Source organism: Hyaena hyaena, unplaced genomic scaffold, assembly GCF_003009895.1.
Source record: "Hyaena hyaena isolate Hyena2069 unplaced genomic scaffold, ASM300989v1 scaffold_323, whole genome shotgun sequence".
NCBI classification, from domain to species: Eukaryota; Metazoa; Chordata; class Mammalia; order Carnivora; family Hyaenidae; genus Hyaena; species Hyaena hyaena.
In genome coordinates, this window is record NW_024080956.1 from 29,911 (window position 1) to 52,951 (window position 23,041).

A 23,041-nucleotide genomic window follows, 5' to 3' on the forward strand; every position below is an offset into this window, starting at 1 on the left:
GATACTTTTAAAGATTAATAAACTTAGCAAACAGTAATTTTAGCAAGATCCTGAGAGGAGTAGGCTATTGGTTATTTTTCCCAAATGCATGACTTGGTGGAGAAAGGATATTTTGTTTTCTGAATATGTCTCTCAGCCTACACGATCCCAGTATTTTATATCCCCACTTATATTACTTCCATTTTTTAAGGCCATGCAGCTTAAAGAATATAAAATTTGAAACAGCCCATGAACATTTTTTCTCATACAAGCTAATTAAGAGGCGAGGAAGAAATAAAACAGTTGCTAATTTTTTTTGGAGATTTTGTTGTTTGGAATAAATAGAGCTTAGTGAAAACCAGTTCATCTTAAGCCAATGTGTATAGGTTGGAGTCTTGCTCCCGATCCTATAACCTCTGACTTTGGCCAAGTTTACATACAAGAAGGATAATAAGAGTAATGAAATCATAAGTTTTTTGTGAAGACTAAATCAATTTGAACATATGTCATATTTAAAAGAGTGCTTGTGGGGTGCCTGGGGGCTCAGTCGGTTAAGTGTCCAACTTCAGTACAGGTCATGATCTCGCGGTTTGTGAGTTCGAGCCCCACATCCGGCTCTGTGCTGACAGCTCAGAGCCTGGAACCTGCTTCAGATTCTGTGTGTGTCTCTCTCTCTGCCTCTCCCCTGCCCATGCTCTGGTTTTCTCTGTTTCTTAATAATAAATAATTGTAAAAAAAAAAAGAGTGCTTGAAAAAAATAAATGGTAGCTAAGCTTATTTCTCATAACTTTTTAGATATATACAACTTACTTTTCTTTTTGTTGTTTTATATATATACATATATATCTATGCATACACACACACATATACACATACATAGATTCTAATGTGTGTGTGTATAGATAGATAGATATAGTGTGTGTGTATAGTATGTGTGTGTGTATATATATGTATATATACATATATATAATGTATATTCATAGCAGTTTTCTCCTTAGATAGCATAGATTCTAATGTATATCCAGTAGCAGATTTCCCCTTTGATAAAATATTCAATCAAGTCTTCCATAGGGAATAAGATATTCATTCTGGTAAAATTTTTATTAATCACCTTTATTTTCTTTAGCAGAAATGTGATTATCAAAGTAGTCAAAGGAAAACTTATTCAACTTAAAATTCATTGATTCACAGGTAAGAGAATATAAATCAAGGGAAAGGATGTAAATAAAGAACTTGGCATTTCTAATTCCTTAATCTTAAATAATGGGAAAATTTAAATGTCTCAACAAAACAAGCATCTGAAGTTAAAACCAATCACCTTTGCCACCAAATTATCTTTTCCTCCCTACCTAAAATACATATTAAATATTTATTTAATAGAATATATTTTTACATATTAAATATTTAAAGAAAAATGGACAAAAGTTCAGGACTAAACTCTTATTTTTCTCTAGAATTAGTTTAATAAGGTCTAATAGTTAATTTATTATATATAAAACACATTTTTAATTCCTAAAATGTTAATTATTTTAATATTTCTACACATACATCATAAAAACCCAAAATAGATTTAAAAAATTAGTGCTTTGTTTGTATGTTACAAAGGTTTTTTTTCCAAATTTGATTTTTAAATTTTGTCTATAAAAATATTTTACTATGCAATTTAAAAATTTATTATCTAGCTGAATTGCTACTTCCTACAAGACTTTTGGGTTCTACATTGTGCTAGAATGTCTTTCTCATTTGAAAAAGCATCCATTTTAACATTACTTCTTTGCCTTTTAACTGTTTTCAAACTTACCCAAAGCAATCTATACATTTACTATAACCCTTAACAAAATACCCAATATTTTTTACAGAGCTAGAACAAACAATTCTAAAATTTGTATGGAACCACAAAAGATCCCAAATAGCCAAAGTTATCTTGAAAAAGAAAAGCAAAGTGGAGGCATCACAATTCTGGACTTCAAGTTATATTACAAAAAAATACTGGGTATTTTGTTAAGGGTTATATTAAATGTATAGATTGCTATGGGTAAGTTTGAAAACATAGTTAAAAAGCAAAGACGTAGTATTAAAATGGATGCTTTACTTAACTGAGGACCATGGGGGGAGAAAAAGGGGGGAAATGGTGGGGGAAAGGGAGAGAGGCAAACCATGAGAGACTCTTGAATGCTGAGAAACAAACTGAGGACTGATGGATGTAGAGGGGAGAGGGGAGATGGGCATGGAGGAGGACACTTGTGGGAATGAGCACTGAGTGTTATATGGAAACCAATTTGACAATAAACTATTTGTAAAATAAAAAAAAAAAACTGAGGTGGTCAAGACAATATGGTACGGGCCAAAAATAGGCACATAGATCAAAGAATAGAATAAAAAACTCAGAAATGAACCCACAACTATATGGCTGATTAATCATCAGCAAAGCAGGAAAGACTATCCAATGGAAAGAAGACAATCTTTTTAACAAATGGTGTTGGAATGCAAAAGAATGAAACTGGAATCTAGTTTACAGTTTTGAGGACACTTTTGCAAATATTTCATATTTGCACTGAAATATTAGTTTAATAAGGTCTTCATGGCCTAAACTAGGTGACTGACTGCCAGCAGCTTTCAACTTATCAAATATAATTTTGAAGACTATTATAAACAAAAATATAATACAAAAGTTTTTATTATTTTGATCAGTTATGCTACAAAGTGACAAAAGACTGGAAAGGGATCTTTTGAGGTCATTTAATCATGCTCTTTTAAGTAAAAACCATTTTCCTTCCATGGATTCATGGGGAGGGGGGATTGCCAATTTGCTATATTTCATATCTGATTTTAATAGAGTATCTTTTCAAATTGCTTTCAATAAAATTCCTTCTTAGCCATTTTAAACTTTTCCCTTATTTCCGGAAGTGAGTTTCATAACACCTTGTCATAATGAGACTGTATATTTAAATCAAATTTCAGAATTCAGTTTTTTTCCTTAAGAATAATTCTGATCACCTTAAAATTCCCTTCTCACTGTTTTGATTTTATTTGTACTTTAATAATCCTTATGGCTTTTCTTGAATCCATTACAAAGCTGTTCTGGAAATAGAAAACAATGAAAAGATCAGAGTCTGATCAAGAACAGTCTGGTCTTGGGGCGCCTGGGTGGCTTAGTCGGTTAAGCATCCGACTTTCACTTAGGTCATGATCTCGCGGTTCGTGGGTTCGAGCCCCGCGTCGGGCTCTGTGCTGACTGCCAGCTCAGAGCCTGGAGCCTGTTTCACTCTGTGACTCCCTCTCTCTCTGACCCTCCCCTGCTCACGCTGTCTATCTCTCTCCTAGAAATAAATAAAATATTTAAAAAAAAAACGTAGAACAGATTTCATAAAAAAAAAAAAAAAAAGAACAGTCTGGTCATGTACGTAAAATATCACATGATTTAAATAGTGCATAATCAATAAATGCCAGTTTAGCAGATGAGTGATTAAGTGAAAGTATTGTACAGTTTGGCCATTAAGTACAGGCAGAATGGCAGGATGGGGTTGAACATCATCCTTAATTTCTTCATCTATAAAATGGCTTATTCTAATTGTAAATAGTGAAAAGACTTTATCAGGAATATATATTACCATATGTATAGTAGTTAAAATAGAGATGGTCTCTAATAATCATTATGAAATTATTTGCCATTAGAAATATTAAGATTTAAATAAGCAAACAAAGATAAACTGGAATAAATAGTTTGAAAATAAATGTGCACCTCAAAAAGAAGGCTAAAATAAAATAAAAAATCTTTTGCCTTCAAGCTGTTAGTCTCATATTCCTAAAATGTATATAAAATACTAGAATTGGAGGGTATTAAAAATCTTCTCATGTATTTATATAATCCCACTCAATTCTCACTTTCATAAAAAAATGTGACATGTAAATTCACATGTAATCCCCTATATTATGCAAAAAGATTATGTAGATACGTGGATCAAGGATCTGTAAACTATAGCCCTTCACCCAAATCCATCTCACTGCATCTTTTAAGTAAAGTGTTATTGAAAAATGATTATGTCCATTCCCGTACATATTGTCTATGGCTGCTTTTACACTACCATATCAGAGTTGGGAAGTTACAAAAGGAGCCCTGTGGCCCACGAGAATGACAGGATTTGCTCTCTGGTCCTGACCAAATAAAGGTTTACAGATACATTTACAGATATATGAAGAAGAAAAGGCACACAGAGATTAAATATATTACCAAATACATTTGAATTTATGTAAAAATAAAATACTTCTACCATTTCGAATCAAATTGTATAATCCATTAAAGATATTTGCATCTTGGGGCACCTGGGTGGCTTAGGTCATGATCTCGCAGTTCATGGGTTCGAGCCCCGCATCGGGCTCTGTGCTGACTGCCAGCTCAGAGCCTGGAGCCTGTTTCAGTCTGTGACTCCCTCTCTCTCTGACCCTCCCCTGCTCATGCTGTCTCTCTCTCTCTTTCCTAGAAATAAATAAAACATTAAAAATTTTTTTAAAAGATATTTGCATCTAGAATTAAATACTGATCAAATAAATCCATTTTTTTCTTTTCTTTCTTTTTTTTTTAAGACGTAACAAGTTCTTGAATTCTATCAGCTAGTAATTTTGATTAGGAGAAACTAAAAGCAACCCAAACAATTATACTAGTATTCATTATTCTAACCCTTAGCCAGAAAAGACTAGTTTAAGGCTGGCTGCTGCTTCACACAAGTTACAAATAACTATTTACTACTTTTTCATAGATAAAGCCCCTGACCTTTAAGAAAGCTATAGGGAAAAAAAAAAATATTTAATTCCTTTTTTCTTAAAAAAAAAAAAAAAAGTTTGTTTTTGTTTTTGTTTTTACTACATGTAAGAAAGAAAAAGTATTGATATATATGTTGCTTGGGCTAAAAGGCATTGGAAACAGACAACGCATACAAGTTAAATTTCTAAGAAATCTGAGGGAAAAGGAGAAAGATCTTTGGATAAGCTCTAAGTCTGTACAAAGGAGCTAGATCTGCTGTTCTCCAAGAAGTGAAGGGGCCTACTATAGGCACACACAAATTATCTAATGCCTTTCCACAAGAACGTAACTCCAGCTTTGCCAAAGCCTCATAAGCAGGAAGGCACCTAAGATGCCGACCCGCGCGCAGAGCTGCTCCTTCGTCCCCTATCCGTTTATGCGGTAGTTTTCGTGGATTTCTGGCCGGATGTCACAGACAAAGGCCAAGAGGTTAGCCAGGACTTCCTCCCTGTTCTGCTGGAAGTATGTCTGCAGGATGGTCATCTTCTCCTGGGTCTCCTTCTCCACCTCGGTGCTGCAGCTGCCCTGGCAGCCCAGAGCCGCAGCTTCCTTGACCTTGAACTCCTTCTCTCTTTGCTGGCGGTACTGTTCAATTTCAGCCTGAGCTGCATCTTTGGCCGGCTTCAGCCTCCGGTTCTTTCGCTTGCGGGCCTCTGACACCTTCTCGGCGGCCAGCTTCTCGGCCTGCAGCAGCGGCTGGATGCCCTGCGCCTGGCTGGCCACGGCGGCGGCGATTCTGAGGCCGAGGCAAACGGCCTAGAACCAAATAAATCCATTTCTTTACAACTGATTAAGTTTACTCTTTGAACTATTAATGTGCTTAATATATTCAGCGATGGGTACAAGTAAAAGAGTACATGTTAAATATAGAGAATATTTAGATAACACACATTGTTGGGAGCCCTTTTCTGAACTCATAGGTTGAGAAAACTATGAGTTTTCCTTATGAGGTTAAGGTAAATTGCATGGACTCTTACCGTCAGATGGCGACCCCAATATCCACCCGCACCCAATTATTTCAGCTTGAGTACCAACCCCCAAGTCACCTTGTTAATTGATATTAGGAGTGACTCATTCTGGCTTTGATATGCTGATTGCACTTTGTGAAGAAACTTACTAAAGGAATTTCTTCTTTAGGAAGGAAGGAAGCAGTCTTCAGAAAAGGAAAAGCTTAAAGCAATGTCTAGCAGCATTGCAGTTTTGATGTAGATGATATTTATAGTTTGATATAATTGGATATTAAAGGAAAGATGTCAGTGCTTTCCAAATTGATTCCCAGTTTTTACTTAATTTTTAAAAATATTTATTCATTTATTTATTTTTAGAGAGAGAAAGAGACAGAGAGTAAACCAGGGAGGGGCAGAGGGGGAGAGAGAAAAACCCCAAGCAGGCTCCACACTGAAAGTGTGGATGTGGGACTCCAACTCACAAAATATGAGATCATGACCTGAGCTGAAATCAGGAGTTGGATGTCAACCCGGTGCCCTTCCCAGTTTTAATGCAATTCCTATCAAAAGTTTGGTAAAGATTTTGGATGACATAAAAGTTTTTTACTAATGGGGTGCCTGGGTGGCTTAGTCAGTTAAGCATGGATTTTGGCTCAGGTCATGATCTCGTGGTTCATGGGTTCAAGCCCCACATAGGGCTCTGTGCTTACAGCTCTGAGTCTGAGGCCTGCTTTGGATTCTGTGTCTCCCTCTCTCTCTGCCCTTCCCAGCTCATGCTCTGTGTCTCTCTGTCTCTCAAAAATAAATAAATGTTACAAAAAATTTTTTATAATTACTTATAATTGATATGCAAAGTCATGACCTTACAATAGCAAAGGAAAAAAAAATCTTGACCAAGAAAAATTATGGGGAATAAGCTTAGGAATTGCCTAAGCTTGCCCCAATGGGTTAACAAGGCTTACAGTGAAAACAGCAACAGGGCAAAAGCCCCCCAGCATAGAACAAAAGCTTAGAGAGAGATCTTCCATAGGACAAACATGTCCAGAATAGGTAAACAGGTAAACAGGGCTTAACAGGGCTTAAGAGCACCACAGCAGGGAGAAATTGCATGGGGCTAGTTAGGAAAAAAANAAAAAAAAAAAAAAAAAAAAAAAAAAAAAAAAAAAAAAAGCCTTGTTGACACTGAGGTATCATGCTCTATCTGTCTTATCCTCTAGGCAAGTTAAGGGAAACAGATATGGCTCCTGGAACCTACTGGAATTGGCCATCTGCTTGGCACTGGGATTTTGTTTTGTATTGACACAAACCCCTAACACTGGGTATCTTCAAACCCCCCTTTCTCTCACACACTTGAGTTAATGATCACTTTCATTGTCTCTACATGTTCATCACATTTGTAAGCCTTCTGATCCTAATAAATACAGAACAAAGACCCACACTCAGGACTCTTGTCTCCTCCTGGATATTAGCCTCTTTTGTGTTCAATTCTGTGTCCTCTCTCTTCATGGACAAGAAAGAACTCCAGATTCAAAGCCTGTGACAAAGAATAAAGTGTCAGAGATCACTCTATTTGATATTAAGGCTTATTATATAGCTATGATCATCAAAACAGCATGGTACTGGCAGAGAGATAGACAGATCAATGGTTTATAAGAGAGAACCCAGAAATATACCCACACAAATGTATTTTAAATATTAAAAATAATATAATGAAATAGTAAAAGTATATCAATTCATATACTCTCTGGCACAACAAATACATACATACATACACACATATATACGTTCATATATTATAGATACATACCAGAGTCTAAAAAGACTTCTGTAAATCTAATGTGTGAACCTAGGAAGGAGTATGCTTTCAAATTATTTTTCAGCAAACGAGAATTCTGTGGACATCTATCATATGATAGGAAATGTCAGTCACTTTATTTTTATATGAATTAGTTGAATTTTACTTTCAAATTTCACCTCCAGTTATCATGGGCACTTGGGTGGTTAGATGGTTAAGCTTCTGACTCTTGATTTTATCTCAGGTCATGATCTTATGGTTAATGAGATTGAGCCCTGCCTCAGGCTCTGTGCATACAGCAAGAAGCCTACTTGGGATATTCTCTCTCTCTCTCCTTCTCTCTCTCTCTCTCTCTCCTTGTATTCCTTGCTCTCTCTCGTTCACAAAATAAATAAATAAACATTAGAAAATCCTTTATAGAACTCCTCCAGTTATCAGGTTCAATTACTGGCCACAGTGTATCACAGTACCCCGGTGGAAAAGATTCGTTCAGCATTAAACCAAGGTCTGAGGACTAAGTTCAAAGTCTGAGGTCAAGAGAAATACCATGTATCCCCGAGTCTTGCCACATCTCCAGGGGCTGCCATGGAGCAAGCTTGAAATCATGGTTCCTAGAAGATACCAACCTTTACTTTCCCACTTCTGGCCATTTGTATTTTCGTTGTCCCCCTGCATGTCCTACTTTTCTCTAGGTGACTGGTATTTAGAACAAAAGACAGGAATGGTGGTATCTGTAGACAAATCCTGTCCTTACTTCTGCCACATCATCCTACTTTGAAGAGATAGAGCATATACATGACTGACCACAATTGTATGAGGTTCTGCCATATCGTTAATGTGCACTCCTGACAGAGTTCACGTGGCCAGTGCTTATTGATGCATTTAATATCCTGAAATGGATTTTTTAAACAATCCTGTTAGAATCTAACCACTGTCAATCTAGGACAAAATGAATATTATCTGGGGATTAAAATTATTTTCATATTTGCTGTCTGTTTCAGCTTCTACCTACAATTATCTTACTAACTAAAGAAAAAAAAATGATGAGTTTTTGGCATTGAATTGAAATACTAAAAATAACAGGCAGAATGTTAGTGAATAACACAGCTGAGGGTCAGGAAGAAAGAAAGACCATTGTTGTGCCAATTACTCTGTGTTGATCAACTGAATGCATGTGACTGTGCTGATCATATTGTGCATCTGGACAGGCAGAGGCATTACCCATCTAAGGTAGAGCTGCCAGCATGGAGAGAAAATAAGGACTTTCAAATGTGAAAATGATTAAGGCATCCTTCCAATTCATCTTCAATGTTGGTAGAAAAAGAGGCTGCTACAATTCCAAACTGCAATGGTAATGAGCAAGATAATTATCCTCTTTGCATAACCTATACATAATTTAATTGAGCCTAATTCTCCTCTTAAATTCCCAAAGGGAGATTATTCTTGATGTCAGAAAATTTACCCTTGGGAATCTTTCTTTCCCACTCTACATATTCCCTGGATGGTGAAAATTACGTTGACTGACAAAATCCTATTTATTTTCCAAACATCATTTTAAAATGTTCAATCAAAAAAGTGTTTTACCAATTCCTGCTTGGGTTTGCTATTCTATCAAAATTGAGGTAAAGACATTCAAAATTTCATTTCCAATTTCTTTTAATATTTTAAAAATTTTTAATGTTTATTTATTTTTGAGAGAGACAGAGAGAAAATAGGGGAGGGATAGAGAGAGACACACACAGAATCCAAAGGAGGCTCAAGCTGTGAGCTGTCAGCACCGAGCCCGACGTGGGCTCAAACGCAAGGACTGGTGAGATCATGACCTGAGCTGAAGTTGGATGCTCAACTGACTGAGCCACCCAGGTGTCTCTCCAATTACTTTTAATCTTAAATAACAAAGCAGAATAGAGCAAATGTGTGCACACATGTGTGCACACACACACACAAATGAGCAAAACAAACAAATAAGATTTTGCCACCAGTCATTTTAAAGAGCTCTAATAAAAATAATCAACTTCTTCTTTCCTGTTTCTTTATCATTTATTTAAAAAAGCATATAAATGTTAGGGCTCAAGATCCATATATATGTATATTTCCATTCCAAAGTTTTGATGTTACAGATAAATGGAAAAGAAAGCCTTATGAATGCATTATATATCCATTTTTAGGCATATATTTTTATGCAAATTAAATAGTAATATTCTCTGTTTCCCAAATGCTTTATGTTTAAAAGTGATTTTAGTGGTGCCTGGGTGGCTCAGTCAGTTAAGCATTTGACTTTAGTTCAGGTCATAATCTCTGTCCTTCCCGTGCTCACACTGTGTCTCTCTGTCTCTCAAAAAATAAATTTAAAAAATTTTTAAAGTTTTCTTGTCACTATGCAAATAACTGTCAATTAAAGAACCCTTCAAATAAAATCCACCCTGCCTATAGTGTTGATGTGTTTATTGGCTATAAAACCAGTTTCCCCCCTGCATCCCTTTTCCCCCCAAATTCCCTATGATACCTATAGATGCTCAGCATATAAAATTTTAAACGTGTAATAAAGCAGCAGCTTATTTATAACCACTCATTATCCCAAAGTCTGCTCAATGAAAGGATATTTGTTATTTGTGTACATATAATTCTATTTCCCAATGTATTTATAAATGAAATGCTTTTCTAGGAAAAACAGCAGTAATAATTTAGCCATATCTCTGATTATGTAATGAAAATTACTCACCATAACTTCTGCATTTGGGGAGAAAGTTGTTACCAGTGAATGGTAACTTTTATTTACCTTTTTCTCCTTCTCCCCTAAGAAAAGTGAGTGATTTAACAGACAGGAGGGTAGAGAGAGCCTCTGGTTCCTCGGCTGAATTTCTTATCCAGTGGGAGGAAGGGGATGAATTTAAATCACAATAAAGACTTGCCATTCCCTATACCATATATTGAGGCACAGTGGATATTTTTACTGGTTATTTCCATGGGGACGTAAGTAAATAAGCAAGATTTACTTTTACAAGCCCATCATCTTCCAATCTCTGTTCATGACTTACTAACTGTCAATTATTTGAAAGTCCAAGTAGTAGCTGTTGTGAGTGGTAAATATTAAAGAAACCTGAACTTATTAGGGATAGATGGACAATTGCCTTCTCACACGAGGAAAATGTATTACTTTATTATTTATCTACTGGAATTCCTTGTGAAAATTCTCAAGAACATCCTGTGATGAAGGTCAATTACACGTCCCTAAACATCATTAAAAATGAACCTCAAGTAGAATGTGTTTCTCGTGTTGGAGCACAATTAGTGTACCATTAACACTTCTCCATGTTATGGAAGTATATTCATGAATTTCATTTATTTAGCAAAATATCTTGGACTAACCTTTTCACCATTTTCCCCTCTATTACCAATACTGTGTGATAAACTCTATTCCAATCGCCTCAATGGCAGAGTCGCATCCATAGTGTATATTGAAGAATATGATAGAACTGCATGATCTCATCAACACATTGCTTTTCAAAATGTTTAATTTGCACATTGGCTAAGTTATCAGTTATTTTAAATTGTTTATTTCAACACATTTTTACCAGCACTGAGAATTCCATTTTAACATTTTTTTTTTTTTATCTTGAGATACATAAAGCAGTAATTCTTTAAAAATTTACCTGCAGTCAGGGTGCCTGGGTGGCCTTAGTCAGTTAAATGTCCAACTTTGGTTCAGGTCGTGATCTCGCAGTTCATGGGTTAGAGCTCTGTGTTGGGCTTTGTGCTGACAGCTCAGAACCTAGAGCCTACTTTGGATTCTGTGTCTCTGTCTCTCTTTGCCCCTCCCAGCTCTCTCTCCCTCTCAAAAATAAATAAACTTTAGAAAAAATTCTTAAAAAATTTAAGTGCATTTCCTCTGTTGTGTACTTAAGGGTTAAGCCTTTGACTATTTAGCTTAAAAAAAAAGGAGGACAGAAGGAAAGAAAGACCACTTGGCAAGCTAATTACTCTGAGTTGATGAATTCAGGGGTATGAGTATCCCCCACTTTTCAAAAGTTTGTTATGCCTCTTTGCTTTTATGAAATATCTACATTAGCAATTGTTTTTCTATAACTGAAAGAAATAGAGGATTTTTGCTTTTACAAAAAAAGCAAAAAGCAAAAAACAAAAATAGCATTTAGCATTTGTTTTTCATCCAGTCGTTCTAGAGGCAGGGTGCACTCCCAGCATTAAGAGTGACGCTGCATGCCTCTTTCCCTCCAAGGAGGCTTAGCACCTCAACATTAAGTCTAGCTTTGACCTGGGACTGTAAGTTTATCTTGATTTATTCTGGGTATCCTATGCAAGATGGAGAAAAACCTGAAATCCTAAGAAAGGTTATTTCTGGGGTCTGGGGATGCTCAAAATGTTTTTTTTTTTTTTTTTTTCATCTAAATTAATGGTAATCATTTCTTCTTTCTTCCCTTTACCCCGTTTCATCTGATGAAAGTTTTCATGGAATCACTCTGCTTTGGGAGAGCAGAGCAAATCTGGATCAGCCTGTGCTAGTCAAGCTACACCTGTCTAAGGAGGTACAGCCCATAAGGCATGTTTCCACAAATGCTGTCCAGGCACAGCAAACTGTTGTCTTTCCAAACATGTTACAAATGTAGATTGTCTTTAAATAGATGTACCTTCCTTCATATACAAAATCATGTATTTTCCATCACTGAGTCTGAATTTCTTAACACTTTAAAAAAATTTTTTTTAGTGTGTTATTTATTTCTGAGAGAGAGACAGCGTGAGCACGGGAGGGTCAGCGAGAGAAGGAGACACAGAATCTGAAACAGGCTGCAGGCTCCGAGCTAGCTGTCAGCACAGAGCCCAATGTGGGTCTCAAACCCACAAACCGTGAGACCGTGACCTGAGCCAAAGTCGGACGCTTAACCGACTGAGCCACCCAGGCGCCCCTGAATTTCTTAACACTTTTGAGGGCAATTCTCTTTATTGTATAAGTGATTATTCCTACTCTAAAAGAGTGTTACTGATCTTTGTTTTTGTATTTTGCTACTACTTCCTTACTGACTTGTAATTATTGTTTAAGGGTTTTTTTTCTATTTGATCAGAATGGAAATTCAAATGTCCCTTCTCATTGAAATTAACAATACCAATCTTTTCCCCAAATATAGTGTGTTATTTATTATAAAGAGTATTATCTCTATTGTTCCTTTGATATGGGTACAAGAAATAGAGATGAAAAAATATAACAAAAACATCCTGGCAAATCACATAGTTTGAAATGCCACCACCCATTGTATAGACCAGAAGTGAAGAATTTCTAGATCTTGGATGCAATCAACTTTTATTTAATAAGAAGATATAATCCTATGTGGTTGAAATTGTGAAAAGGATATAATGTGCTTAGCAAATATTTATTGAATACATACTACATATCTAGAAATGTACTAGTTTCTAGGATTTTATTAGTGAACAGAATATTTTCTAAAGCCATAGTTGTCATGCAGTTTATAATCTAGGAGAGATTACTAACTTAATTTAGAATAAAGTTAATATAAATTGATAGTTCAATTCTAAAAATTGAACTCCACCAAAAATTAGAAAGCCATTCCATATTAGAAATATAAGTGTTAACTCCTAAATGTTCACCAATTAAACAAGAATTAGAATACATGAAATAAATGCATTCTCAAATTGTATTTTTACATTTCTGAATAGAATGCGATTATTTTTTCCAATTATATAAATGTAGTTTTGTAAATGAGTTAAGACTTTTATCACTCAGGTAAAAGTGATTTTTGGTAAGCTGAAATATTTTGCCTCTTTCTCTAGGTTTTTTTTTTTTTCCTGCTTACTGACTGATGGGGTTTTGTGGTGATGGTGGGATTTTAGAGCTGACAGCCAAGAAATAATTTTGAAAACATCTTTAAGTGCAAACATGTGATTTTATTAAAACACTGGGACAGGACTCATGGGCAGAAAGAGCTGCACTGGGGTGGTGAGAAGGATAGCTGATAATATACTTTAGGTCTGAAGGGGGTTAAGAGAGAGTAAGCCCCTAAGAAATTGGAAGCAAAGTTTCCAGGACCTTGGGGGGGCTAGCTGTTGTTAGGAAAACACCATTTATTACCGTTTAGTAAAACCTCAGTCATGAGACCCTTTGGATGTATATCAGGGTGTCATATGCCTATGTATGATTACAGCATATATCTCAGGGGAGATGAGATAAAGGAAGGTTCCAAAGGTATTTTTACATGTGAAAGTAGAATTATAGGATTCCAGGGGATCGGGATAATGTTAAGCCAAGTTTCCTTTACCCATAACAAAGTGTCCTCATCAAAGCAGCTGAGCTCTTAGAGGGAGATCACTGTGTCTGTTTGAAGGACTTAATCAGTGGACTACAGGCAGTAAGGAAGTTTAATTTTTCATTTGCCTTAGGTCCCCACATCACCATGGCAAGCACTTAAACTCCTTTCCTTTATTTTCCCATATCCCACCTGCTGGGGTGGGGGGGGGTGCTGTTAGCCTGTACTTTGCCCTCTGCTTGCCCCAGACTCCCTCATCACTGACTACCACACAAAATCAAAACATATTTTTTATGGTGGCATTTTATTAGTTTTATTCTCTATGACCTCATTTACTTTGAGTGAATTAATGATATATTTTATATTCCCCAACATGAAAAAAATTAAATCAGTTCTCTGTAATTGTGAGACTTTATTTTTTTAATTTGATTTTGCTTTCCTACAGATATTTGTATAGCCAGTTTAAAAATATTTATCTTTCTTTTAACGATATAAATCTAACAGAAAAAAATGATTCCATGAAGGTCGTGTATATGTGTGGGAAAAAAAATTGGCCACTTCCTGAGTTATGACAGTATAATAAATTATAGAGTGAAATCACTTCAAATCTATTTGATAAATATATTTGAAATTTTTTTTCATATTTTTGATAGACTCAAATAATAAGCACTATATTTTATTGCTGTCTTTAATAATAGAGAAAACATCGTTCTGCCTCATAATGGGTGGATGAGAGGAAATGAGGGGAAAAAATATACCCAGTTGTGATATTGGGATGTATTGTAAGGTGTTTGTATTTGGGCTTTGTCTCCTCTTCATACAGAGTTCCTCAAGCCCTTAGAATTTCCAAAGAGTAAAGGTGTTATGTTAATAAGGTGATTTTAGAATTTACCTTAAGGATGAGGGCTGGTTACCAGTGGGGCCAATCACGTGATTAGAGGGTTTGAATTTTCAGCCCCACCCTCCCATAGGCTTCCAGGGAGGAGAGAGAGGTTGACAGATTGAGTTTAATTACCAGAGGGCAATTATTTAATCAATTACGTCCAAGTCTTAAGGCTTCCATAAGAACCCAAAAGGAAGAAGGTCAGAGAACTTCTTGGTTGGTAAACATGTGAGTATTTGGGGGAGGTGGTGGGTCTCAGATAAGGCATGGAAGTTACATGGCTTTCAGCTTACCTTGCCCTCTGCATCTCTTCCATTTGGCAGTACCTTTTATAAAAAACTGGTAACCTGGTAAATAAAATCTTTCCTCTTCTGTGAGCTCTTGGGTGAGCTTCTCTAGCTTTGGAACCTCTGATTTGCAGCCAGTCAGTTACAAGCACTATTAACAGCCTCGGTGTGTTTGTATCTACTATTGGTAGAGACTATTGGTATCTGAAGTGGGATTGAGTGGAGTGTAATTGGGAGATTAAGGCCCTTAATCTGTAACCTGTAGAATTCGATGCTATCTCTGGGCAGTTGGTGTCAGAATTGAGTTGGATTGTGGGACACCCAGCTGGCATCCAAAAATTGTTTGGTATTGCAGGAAAAATAATACAAGGAAATTGATTCCAGAAAGTTCTTCAAGTCAGAGGATAAGAAAGATAAAATGAGGAAGAGGGAAATAGGGACTCAAAGAACAGAAACACATAAATTTGGGAACTTAACTTTAACTAAATTAGGAAGCATCTCTGTAAATAGATCTGCTGTTAGTGTACCTCCAGTGCTTTTTGTCTATTCTATCAGGTAATCACTGTGTCTATAGTGAAAATTAGCCATTTTCCCCATCATGGCAATGCCTTCAGAAAAATTTACCACAAAACCAGTGACTGACTTGGTGTTGGCTGACCTTATTTCAGCTGCTTAACCACTGACTAATTTTGGAGAGGAGCTAGCATTATATGGGCATCTATGACAAGAGCTTTATTTAGGTTGGTGTTATGCACATAGTTTGTCTGAAATAGATGCATCTGCAAATAGTAGGGAAGAAACATTTATTTAAAAAAAAAATCAAAGGAAAAAGCTACAGAGAAGCTGTTAGTAGCACAGTAGCTTCTGGATAACATCAGCTACACAATTAGAAATCCAAATTACACAGGCCTCACCAGGATGTAGATCTTCAGCATTTTCCCCGAAAGATGTCCATGTCATAATTCACAAATTTCAGATATTACCTATTTTTTCCTCTAAATGTATTTCAATGTCATACAGATATATTCCTTGCCATTTTAAAATTATTGAAAAAATGGTTGAATTGTCTCAAAACAAACTCTCTACAAAAATGAACATTGATGGGGAGCCTGGGTGGCTCAGTCAGTTAAGCATCTGACTTCGGCTCAGTCATGATTTCATGATTCGTGAGTTTGAGCCCCACATCGGGCTCTGTGCTGACAGCTCAGAGCCTGAAGCCTGCTTCAGATTCTGTGTCTCCCTCTCTCTCTGCCCCTCCCCTGCTTACACTCTGTCTCTCTTTGTCTTTCTCTTTCTCTCTCGCTCTCAAAAATGAACATTTTTAAAAAATGAACATTGATAAACTAAATAACTATATCGTTTTTTAAAAGAGTAGAAAAACCAAACTTTGGAGAAAGACCCAAAGAGCAAGAGAAGAAAGGAAAAAGAAGAATCGTAAACTGGTTAGATCATGGTCTCCTAGGGAGAACACTAGCTTTTCTTTCCTTATTCATTCACTTTCCTGAAGGACCTCTTGTTACTTCAAAGTTTTGGAAATTATGAATAAAGCTGCGATACACATCCATGTACAGGTTTTAGTGTGAACAGAAGCTTACAACTCCTTTGGATATGGAGTTAAGGTCACAACTGCTGGGTGTTCTTGCAAGGGTATGTTTAGTTTTGTAAGAAATCGCCATACTGACGTCCAAAGTGTCTACACCATGTCGTGTTTCCCTCAACAGTGAATGTGATTTCCTGTTGCTCCACAGCCTCTTCGGTGTCAGTGTTCTGGATTTTGGCCATTCTGACAGATGTGTAGTCATATCTCATTGTTTTAATTTACATTTCTCTGAGGACTTAGGATGTAGAATATCTTTTCATATATATGTTTACTTGCCATCTGTTATCTTCTCTGGTGAGATGTCTATTGAGGTCTTTGGCCCATCTTTTATTTTTATTTTTCTTATTGTTGAATTTTAAGAGTTCTTTCTATATTTTGGAAAATAGTCCTTTGTCTGATGCATCTTTTCAAACATTTTCTTCTAGTTTGTGGCTTATCTTCTCATTCTCTTGAATTTGTCTTTAAGAAAAAGCTTTTAATTTTAATGAAGTTCAGCTTACCAATTCTTTCTTTAATGGATCATGCATTTGGTGTTATATCTATAAACTTATTGCCAAACCCCAAGCATCTAGATTTTCTCTTATGTTATTTTCTAAGAGTTTTATACTTTTGCATTTCACATTTAAGTCTGCGATCCATTTTATTTATTTATGTACTTAAATGTTTATTTTTTTATGAGAAAGAGAGAGGCAGAGAGGACAGAGGGAGAGAGAGACAGAATGCAGGCAGTGGAGGGGCAGAGAGAGAGGAAGGGAGGAGGCAAAGAATCTGAAGCAATCTGTAGGCTCTGAGCTGTCAGCACAGAGCCTGACATGGAGCCTGATTGAACTCACGGACCACTAGATCATGGCCTAAGCTGAAGTTGTACACATAACTGACTGACCCAGCCAGGAACCCCAGCCTGTGATCCAATTTAACTTCATTTTTGTGAAGACTCTAAGATCTCTGTCTAGATTCTTTGTTTTTCATGTTGATGCACAGTTGTTCTAACATTATATTTGAAAATCTTGTCTTTGCTCCTTTGTCAAGATCAGTTGACTGTACTTATGTGGGCTACTTCTTGGCCATCTATTCTGTTCCTTTGATCTATTTGTCTGTTCTTTTGCCAACACTACATTGTCTTGATTAATGTGGATCTACTTATTTTCAGATTCTGTTGTCACCTTTCAAGGAAGATCAATTTGGTATTACCTTTAAAAAGATACATTTATCTATATTTAATCTTGATTTCTCTTTCTTATTCACTCCTTTATTAAGTTTATTTGTTTTGAGAGGCGGAGAAAGAGAGAGAAAGAGAGAGAGCAAGCATGAGTGGGTGAGGGGCTGAGAGAGAGAATCTCAAGTAGGCTCCACACTGTCAGCACAGAGCTAGACATGGGGCTTGAACTCACAAACAGTGAGATCGCGAGATCGTGACCTGAGCCAAAATCAAGAAACAGACACTTGGGGTGCCTGAGTGACTCAGCTGGTTAAGCGTCCGACTTCAGCTCAGGTGGTGATCTCCCAGTGTGTGGGTTCGAGCCCTGCATCAGGTTCAGTACTGGAAGCTCAGATCCTGGAGCCTGTTTTGGATTCTGTGTCTCCCTCACTCTCTGCCTCTCCCCTACTCATGCTCTGTCTCTCTCTGTCTCAAAAATAAACTATACAAAAAAATACATAAAACAAAAAAAGAAGCAGATGCTTAACCAATGGAGCCACCCAGTCACACCTCTTATTCACTCTTAAAAGAAATACCTGTACTCCATATGTTCAGAATCTCAACTTCCTCCACTCCCATTTATTTTTGTTTTGCAGCCTAAGCTTTTCAAAGATATTAGGAAATACTTCAGTCCTACCCACCAAATTGTAACCTTCCCTTGTTTTTGAGACATCAGACTTCTCCGAATCTGCTCATTCCTCTGACTACTCATTATCTCTCCCTCCCTTCATTCTCTTTCTCTCTCTCATTCTCTGTAGATCTCTGTCTCCATTTGTCTTTTCTCGGTTCTACTTTTGCTAACGACCTAATAATGTCAGTGCTGATTAGAGTTTTGTTCAGGACCTTGCGGTCTTCCTACTCTTCTAAATTCATGACAACAATAATGGCCAACTAATTGAAATTAGGAGCTACTTTTTCTAGGGATTTTTATATGACGCTACAAATTTTAAACTTATCATCTTATATAACCTTCAAAACAACCCAAGGTGCCCAAGATCCTTTTCTGTTTCATTGTTCCAATTAATTATTCATGTGGAAAAATACCTAAAACAGTAAACAAATTTTATTTTTTAAAATATCATGATTTTGTGGGTTAGGAGTTTGTACTGACCAATGCTTTTGCTTTACTGACAACTTTCAGGAGAATAACAATTTACTCATACTTAGGAAATAATTAACAGCTTTATGGAAGAATAAGTCATGATTTGAAAAAGCAAAACAAAAGTGTTGTCTATCCAGAGAGAAAAAAATGTTTCTTCACATTTATGTACATGTACATAACTTCAAAAATTATTCCTTCTAAATAATAAAATAATATCTGTTAAAGGGTTTTAGAATTAAGAGTATATTAAAAACTTACTGGGTTTTCGGGTATGTTTCCCTTGAGTATAATGATACAATTTTTGATGTACAGGTCTGTGTTTTTGCATATTATCATAAAGAGAATTTATTGAAACTATAAATAATGTTGGTTAATATTGAAGTACTAATGTTGGTGGATCTCTGCCTTGGCTTTCAGTGTATTACATTCTCATACAAGTGCCTTTGAAGTAACAACAAAGTAACTGAGCTCACTTCAAATTCTTCTCAAGTTCCATAATTATGTCATTAGAGAAATTTACCTCATATTTGAACATGTTCAGTAACTCCACCATATTGTCTAGCTTAATATTCTGAGAAGGAAAGGTTTGAAATGTTATATGAATTGTTGGCTGATTGCACTTGATCTGAAATTGCCTGCTCATTACCATCCAAATCATTGGCAGCTTATCAAGTCAACTCCGGTTATGAAAATGAAGCACATGTCACCGTACCATACGTATGTGTGCTTTGACAAATATAGCATTTTACACATAAGATATTAAGGAAATATTTTTAAATTGTAATTTAGAAAATAAAGTTCACAGTGAATATATTATTATTTACTAAAGTTGGCTGTTTATTTTGCACTAGTCCAAGATCCGAGTGTTTCTTTAAGGCACATACGCGTTTCTGCTTCTCTAACTATTTTAATTTAATAAATGTTTGATAATAATTCAGTTGTATTCCCTAACATTATAGCAGAGTAGCAGCAGATGCACAGAAAATATAATGCACAAGTGAATTAAAGTAGCTAGGGTAAAGAAGTCTCACAAATTGTAGTAAAGTTGATCAAAAATGATCTATATTAAATGTAACAATACAACAAATGAAATCAAGTAAATAATTATCTTGTAATAAAGACAAAACAGCAAAGTATATCAAGAAAATTGATTTGATTTGACATTATTTTGACATATGACATTGCACACTAATACAATGCTTCTTGTTCCATGGCCATCAAGTTTTTCAGAGAATTCAGCAATTTGTTTTCGGCACTTCTTGCCTCAATAAAAATATGTTGGAGGAAGAAATCAATGAGTAATAAAGCATAGAAATCATTGTTTTTTCCAAGTAATTAATATATTCTGAATCTAAAAAAAAAAAATCCCTTATGTCATAAAATGATGTAATTCGGAGTGGTTTGGTTTCCAGAAGATTGTGTTAGTACTATTCCAGAAGAAAAGGTGTGAATCTAAATGAAGCGTCTTATCTCTAGCCTCATTTGCCTATGGTTGTGGTGCAAAGAGAAAAATAAAAGAAACAAATGTCCAAGACTCTTGAACTTTCCGGAATGCTAAAGGGCAGAATTGGAAGTGTTTTGTGTTGCCATGGTGAAGTCAGAGATGTTTGTGGCTGTTTACTGCAACATGCTACGCTATTATAATTTGTAGATGTGTATTTTATTTTAAAGTTTATTTATTTTGAGAGAGAGAGAGAGAGTGCAGGAGGGGAAGAGAAAGAGGGAGAGAGAGATAATCCAAGCAGCCTCCTCACTGTCACCGTGGAGCCCAAGGTGGGGCTCAAACTGACAAACGTGAGATCCTGACCTGAACAGAAACCAAGAGTTGGCCACTTAACCAACTGAGCCACCCTGACATCCTGCAGATGTATATTTAAAAGAAGAGATGGAGTCATACGTTAGCACTTTGTTCCAACAGAATTGTGTTACTTATTTTGTGAGCATATTCGAGTGAACTGAAGTTGTTAAAATTGAAAATACATCACAGAAAATACTTTTAGTGAAGATCCTATGCCAGATCAAGGACTCAGTGAAATGATTTAGACTTACTGGTATCACTACTTCCCAAGCATAGTCAAATTAATGATCTATATAACTAGATTTTGCCATTTACAGATATGAATCTGTGGCTGTGCAGAAGGCAGTAAGTCAAAAACCTTTATACCCAAGAGTTCTTTAGATTGAATAACCATAAATCTATACATTTTTATATAGAGGGATCCTAAGAGGAAAGTGCCAGACAATTCTTTTTGTGACCATGAAATGGCACAGAATGCAAGCTATCTTAAAATGTTGTGTATTTTACATAGATTGAAAAAAGTATTGTGCTTTGATTCTGCCATGATGAAAGACATTGCACTCACTTAAACAACTAGAAAATCATCAAGATGATTAGGAAAATCTCTGAAGACTTTGCATTTTAATGAGACCATAATTATTCATCTAAATTTTTCCAAATGAAAGTTTTAGCCTACGATGTTCAGAGCTCATTAAAGAAACATGATATTTTGAGGAAAATGCAATATTTTAAATTAAAGGTTAAGTGTTAGAGTAAAAACAAGACATAGACTGAGAAAATCTTAAGTAACTGATAGTAGTTATAATAGCTCTTTGTTGTATGACCAGAAAAACAATATTCTGTAATACATATGGAGTGGTTATAAAACGGTGATTCCAAGAAGAAAACAAATCTCTATGATATAAACAACTTAGTAAATGTAAAAATTATATCACAAAAACTCAAATGTAAAATGCATATTTCTTGGAGGCACCTGAGTGATTTGGTTGGTTAAGGGTCTGACTTTGGCTCAGGCCACTATCTCAAGGTTCATGGGTTTGAGACCTGTGTCAGGCTCTGTGCTGACATCTCAGAGCCTGAAGCCTGCTTTAGATTCTGTGTCTCCCTCTCTCTGCTCCTCTGCCACTCATGCTCTGTCTCTTTCCCTCAAAAGTAAACATTAAAAAATAATAATAAAATAAAATGCATATTCCTTACAAATAATTATTTAGAAAATTGTTGCATAGCCATCACCCCCTCATAGTAATCCTCTTATCACAATGATGGCAATAAATTTCAATTACTTTTTAGAGATATTCCTATGGTAAAAAGTGCAGTCTATTTTAAAGTAATTTATGCATTGCAATAAGGTTCCTTTTTATTATTTCTGAATAAAAAGTGTAAAGATTTGAATCAGCTGTGAAAATTAACATATGCACCTTCCCAGGATCAAAAAGAACTTAGGGCCTACAGGAGAAAACCTAGGAAAAATTTCACATACTTCACTGTTTTTTCTTTGTTTAAAGGGGAAAAAATATCTTCGAGGAAACTCTGGGTTGAACTCATATGTTTCCAGCAAAGTTTGAATTCTCAGTTTGAAAATTAAAATAGAATCTATCAGAGGGTTGTTTTTGTAGAAAAAAATCTGTCAAGAAAGCTTTAAATGACAGAAAGAGATATTGGAATATCAATAAAAATGCCTTTAACCTCATATGCCATTTGATTAGAATCTTTGCTGCCCTGTTTGGAAGCAGTTTTGAAGTCAGTCATAAAGGCTTCATGACGAGTAGGAGCAGGTGGCTGGGACTGATTGAGAGTGTCACTGGGCCACACCTCAGACATCCCTGTGTCTTGAGTTCTGTATACACCTGGGAAGGAGAATGGGGAGGAGATGAGATTCTTCCTATAAAGAAATTTGTAATCTTAATGTTTAACCAATTAAATAGCATATACATTCTTTTAGTAAGCCCCCTAAACTGTGATCCAAACTGTAAGAGTTTGTATCAATATCATTTAGCATACATTAAATAATAAATGATGAACTGTCTGGTCAAATTCCCAGTCACCACTCCCTGGAACAAAAGACCCCCTTTTTTTAATGTTTTATTTTCAAGTAATCTCTATACCAATGTAGGGCTCAAACTTATAAACCTGAGATCAAGAGTTGCATGCTTTACCACCTGAGCCAGCCTAATGCCCATCTTTTTTTTTTTTTTTTTTTTTTTTTTAGTGCCCATATACTTAAAGTACGGTGTTATGTTGGTTTCAGGTGCACAATATAGTGTTTCAACAATTCTGTACATTACCCAGTGCTCATCACAATAAGTGTACTCATAATCCTCTTCATCTATTTCACCTCTTCATCCCTCCACTTACCTTCAATCTGGTAACCACGAG

The 23,041-nt window shown here is 35.8% G+C and overlaps 1 protein-coding gene across 1 annotated transcript; it reads right to left on the reverse strand.

The window, feature by feature from the left end:
* Positions 1 to 5,050: 5,050 nt before the first annotated feature.
* Positions 5,051 to 22,486, reverse strand: LOC120242958 (V-type proton ATPase subunit G 1-like). The gene is made up of 2 exons (XM_039248943.1): positions 22,352 to 22,486; positions 5,051 to 5,536 (listed from the first exon to the last, which is right to left on the reverse strand). Exons 1-2 carry the CDS (start codon positions 22,484 to 22,486, stop codon positions 5,147 to 5,149), a joined length of 525 nt encoding a protein of 174 aa, XP_039104874.1. The 3' UTR covers positions 5,051 to 5,146.
* Positions 22,487 to 23,041: the final 555 nt, after the last annotated feature.

Excerpts from the sequence above, each read along its gene's own strand:
- LOC120242958 (XM_039248943.1), bottom strand. The coding sequence starts at position 22,486 with ATGTCTGAGGTGTGGCCCAGTGACACTCTCAATCAGTCCCAGCCACCT. Across the intron at positions 5,537-22,351 it reads CTAATCAAATGGCATATGAG|GCCGTTTGCCTCGGCCTCAG; the intron begins GTTAAAGGCATT and ends ATTTGGTTCTAG.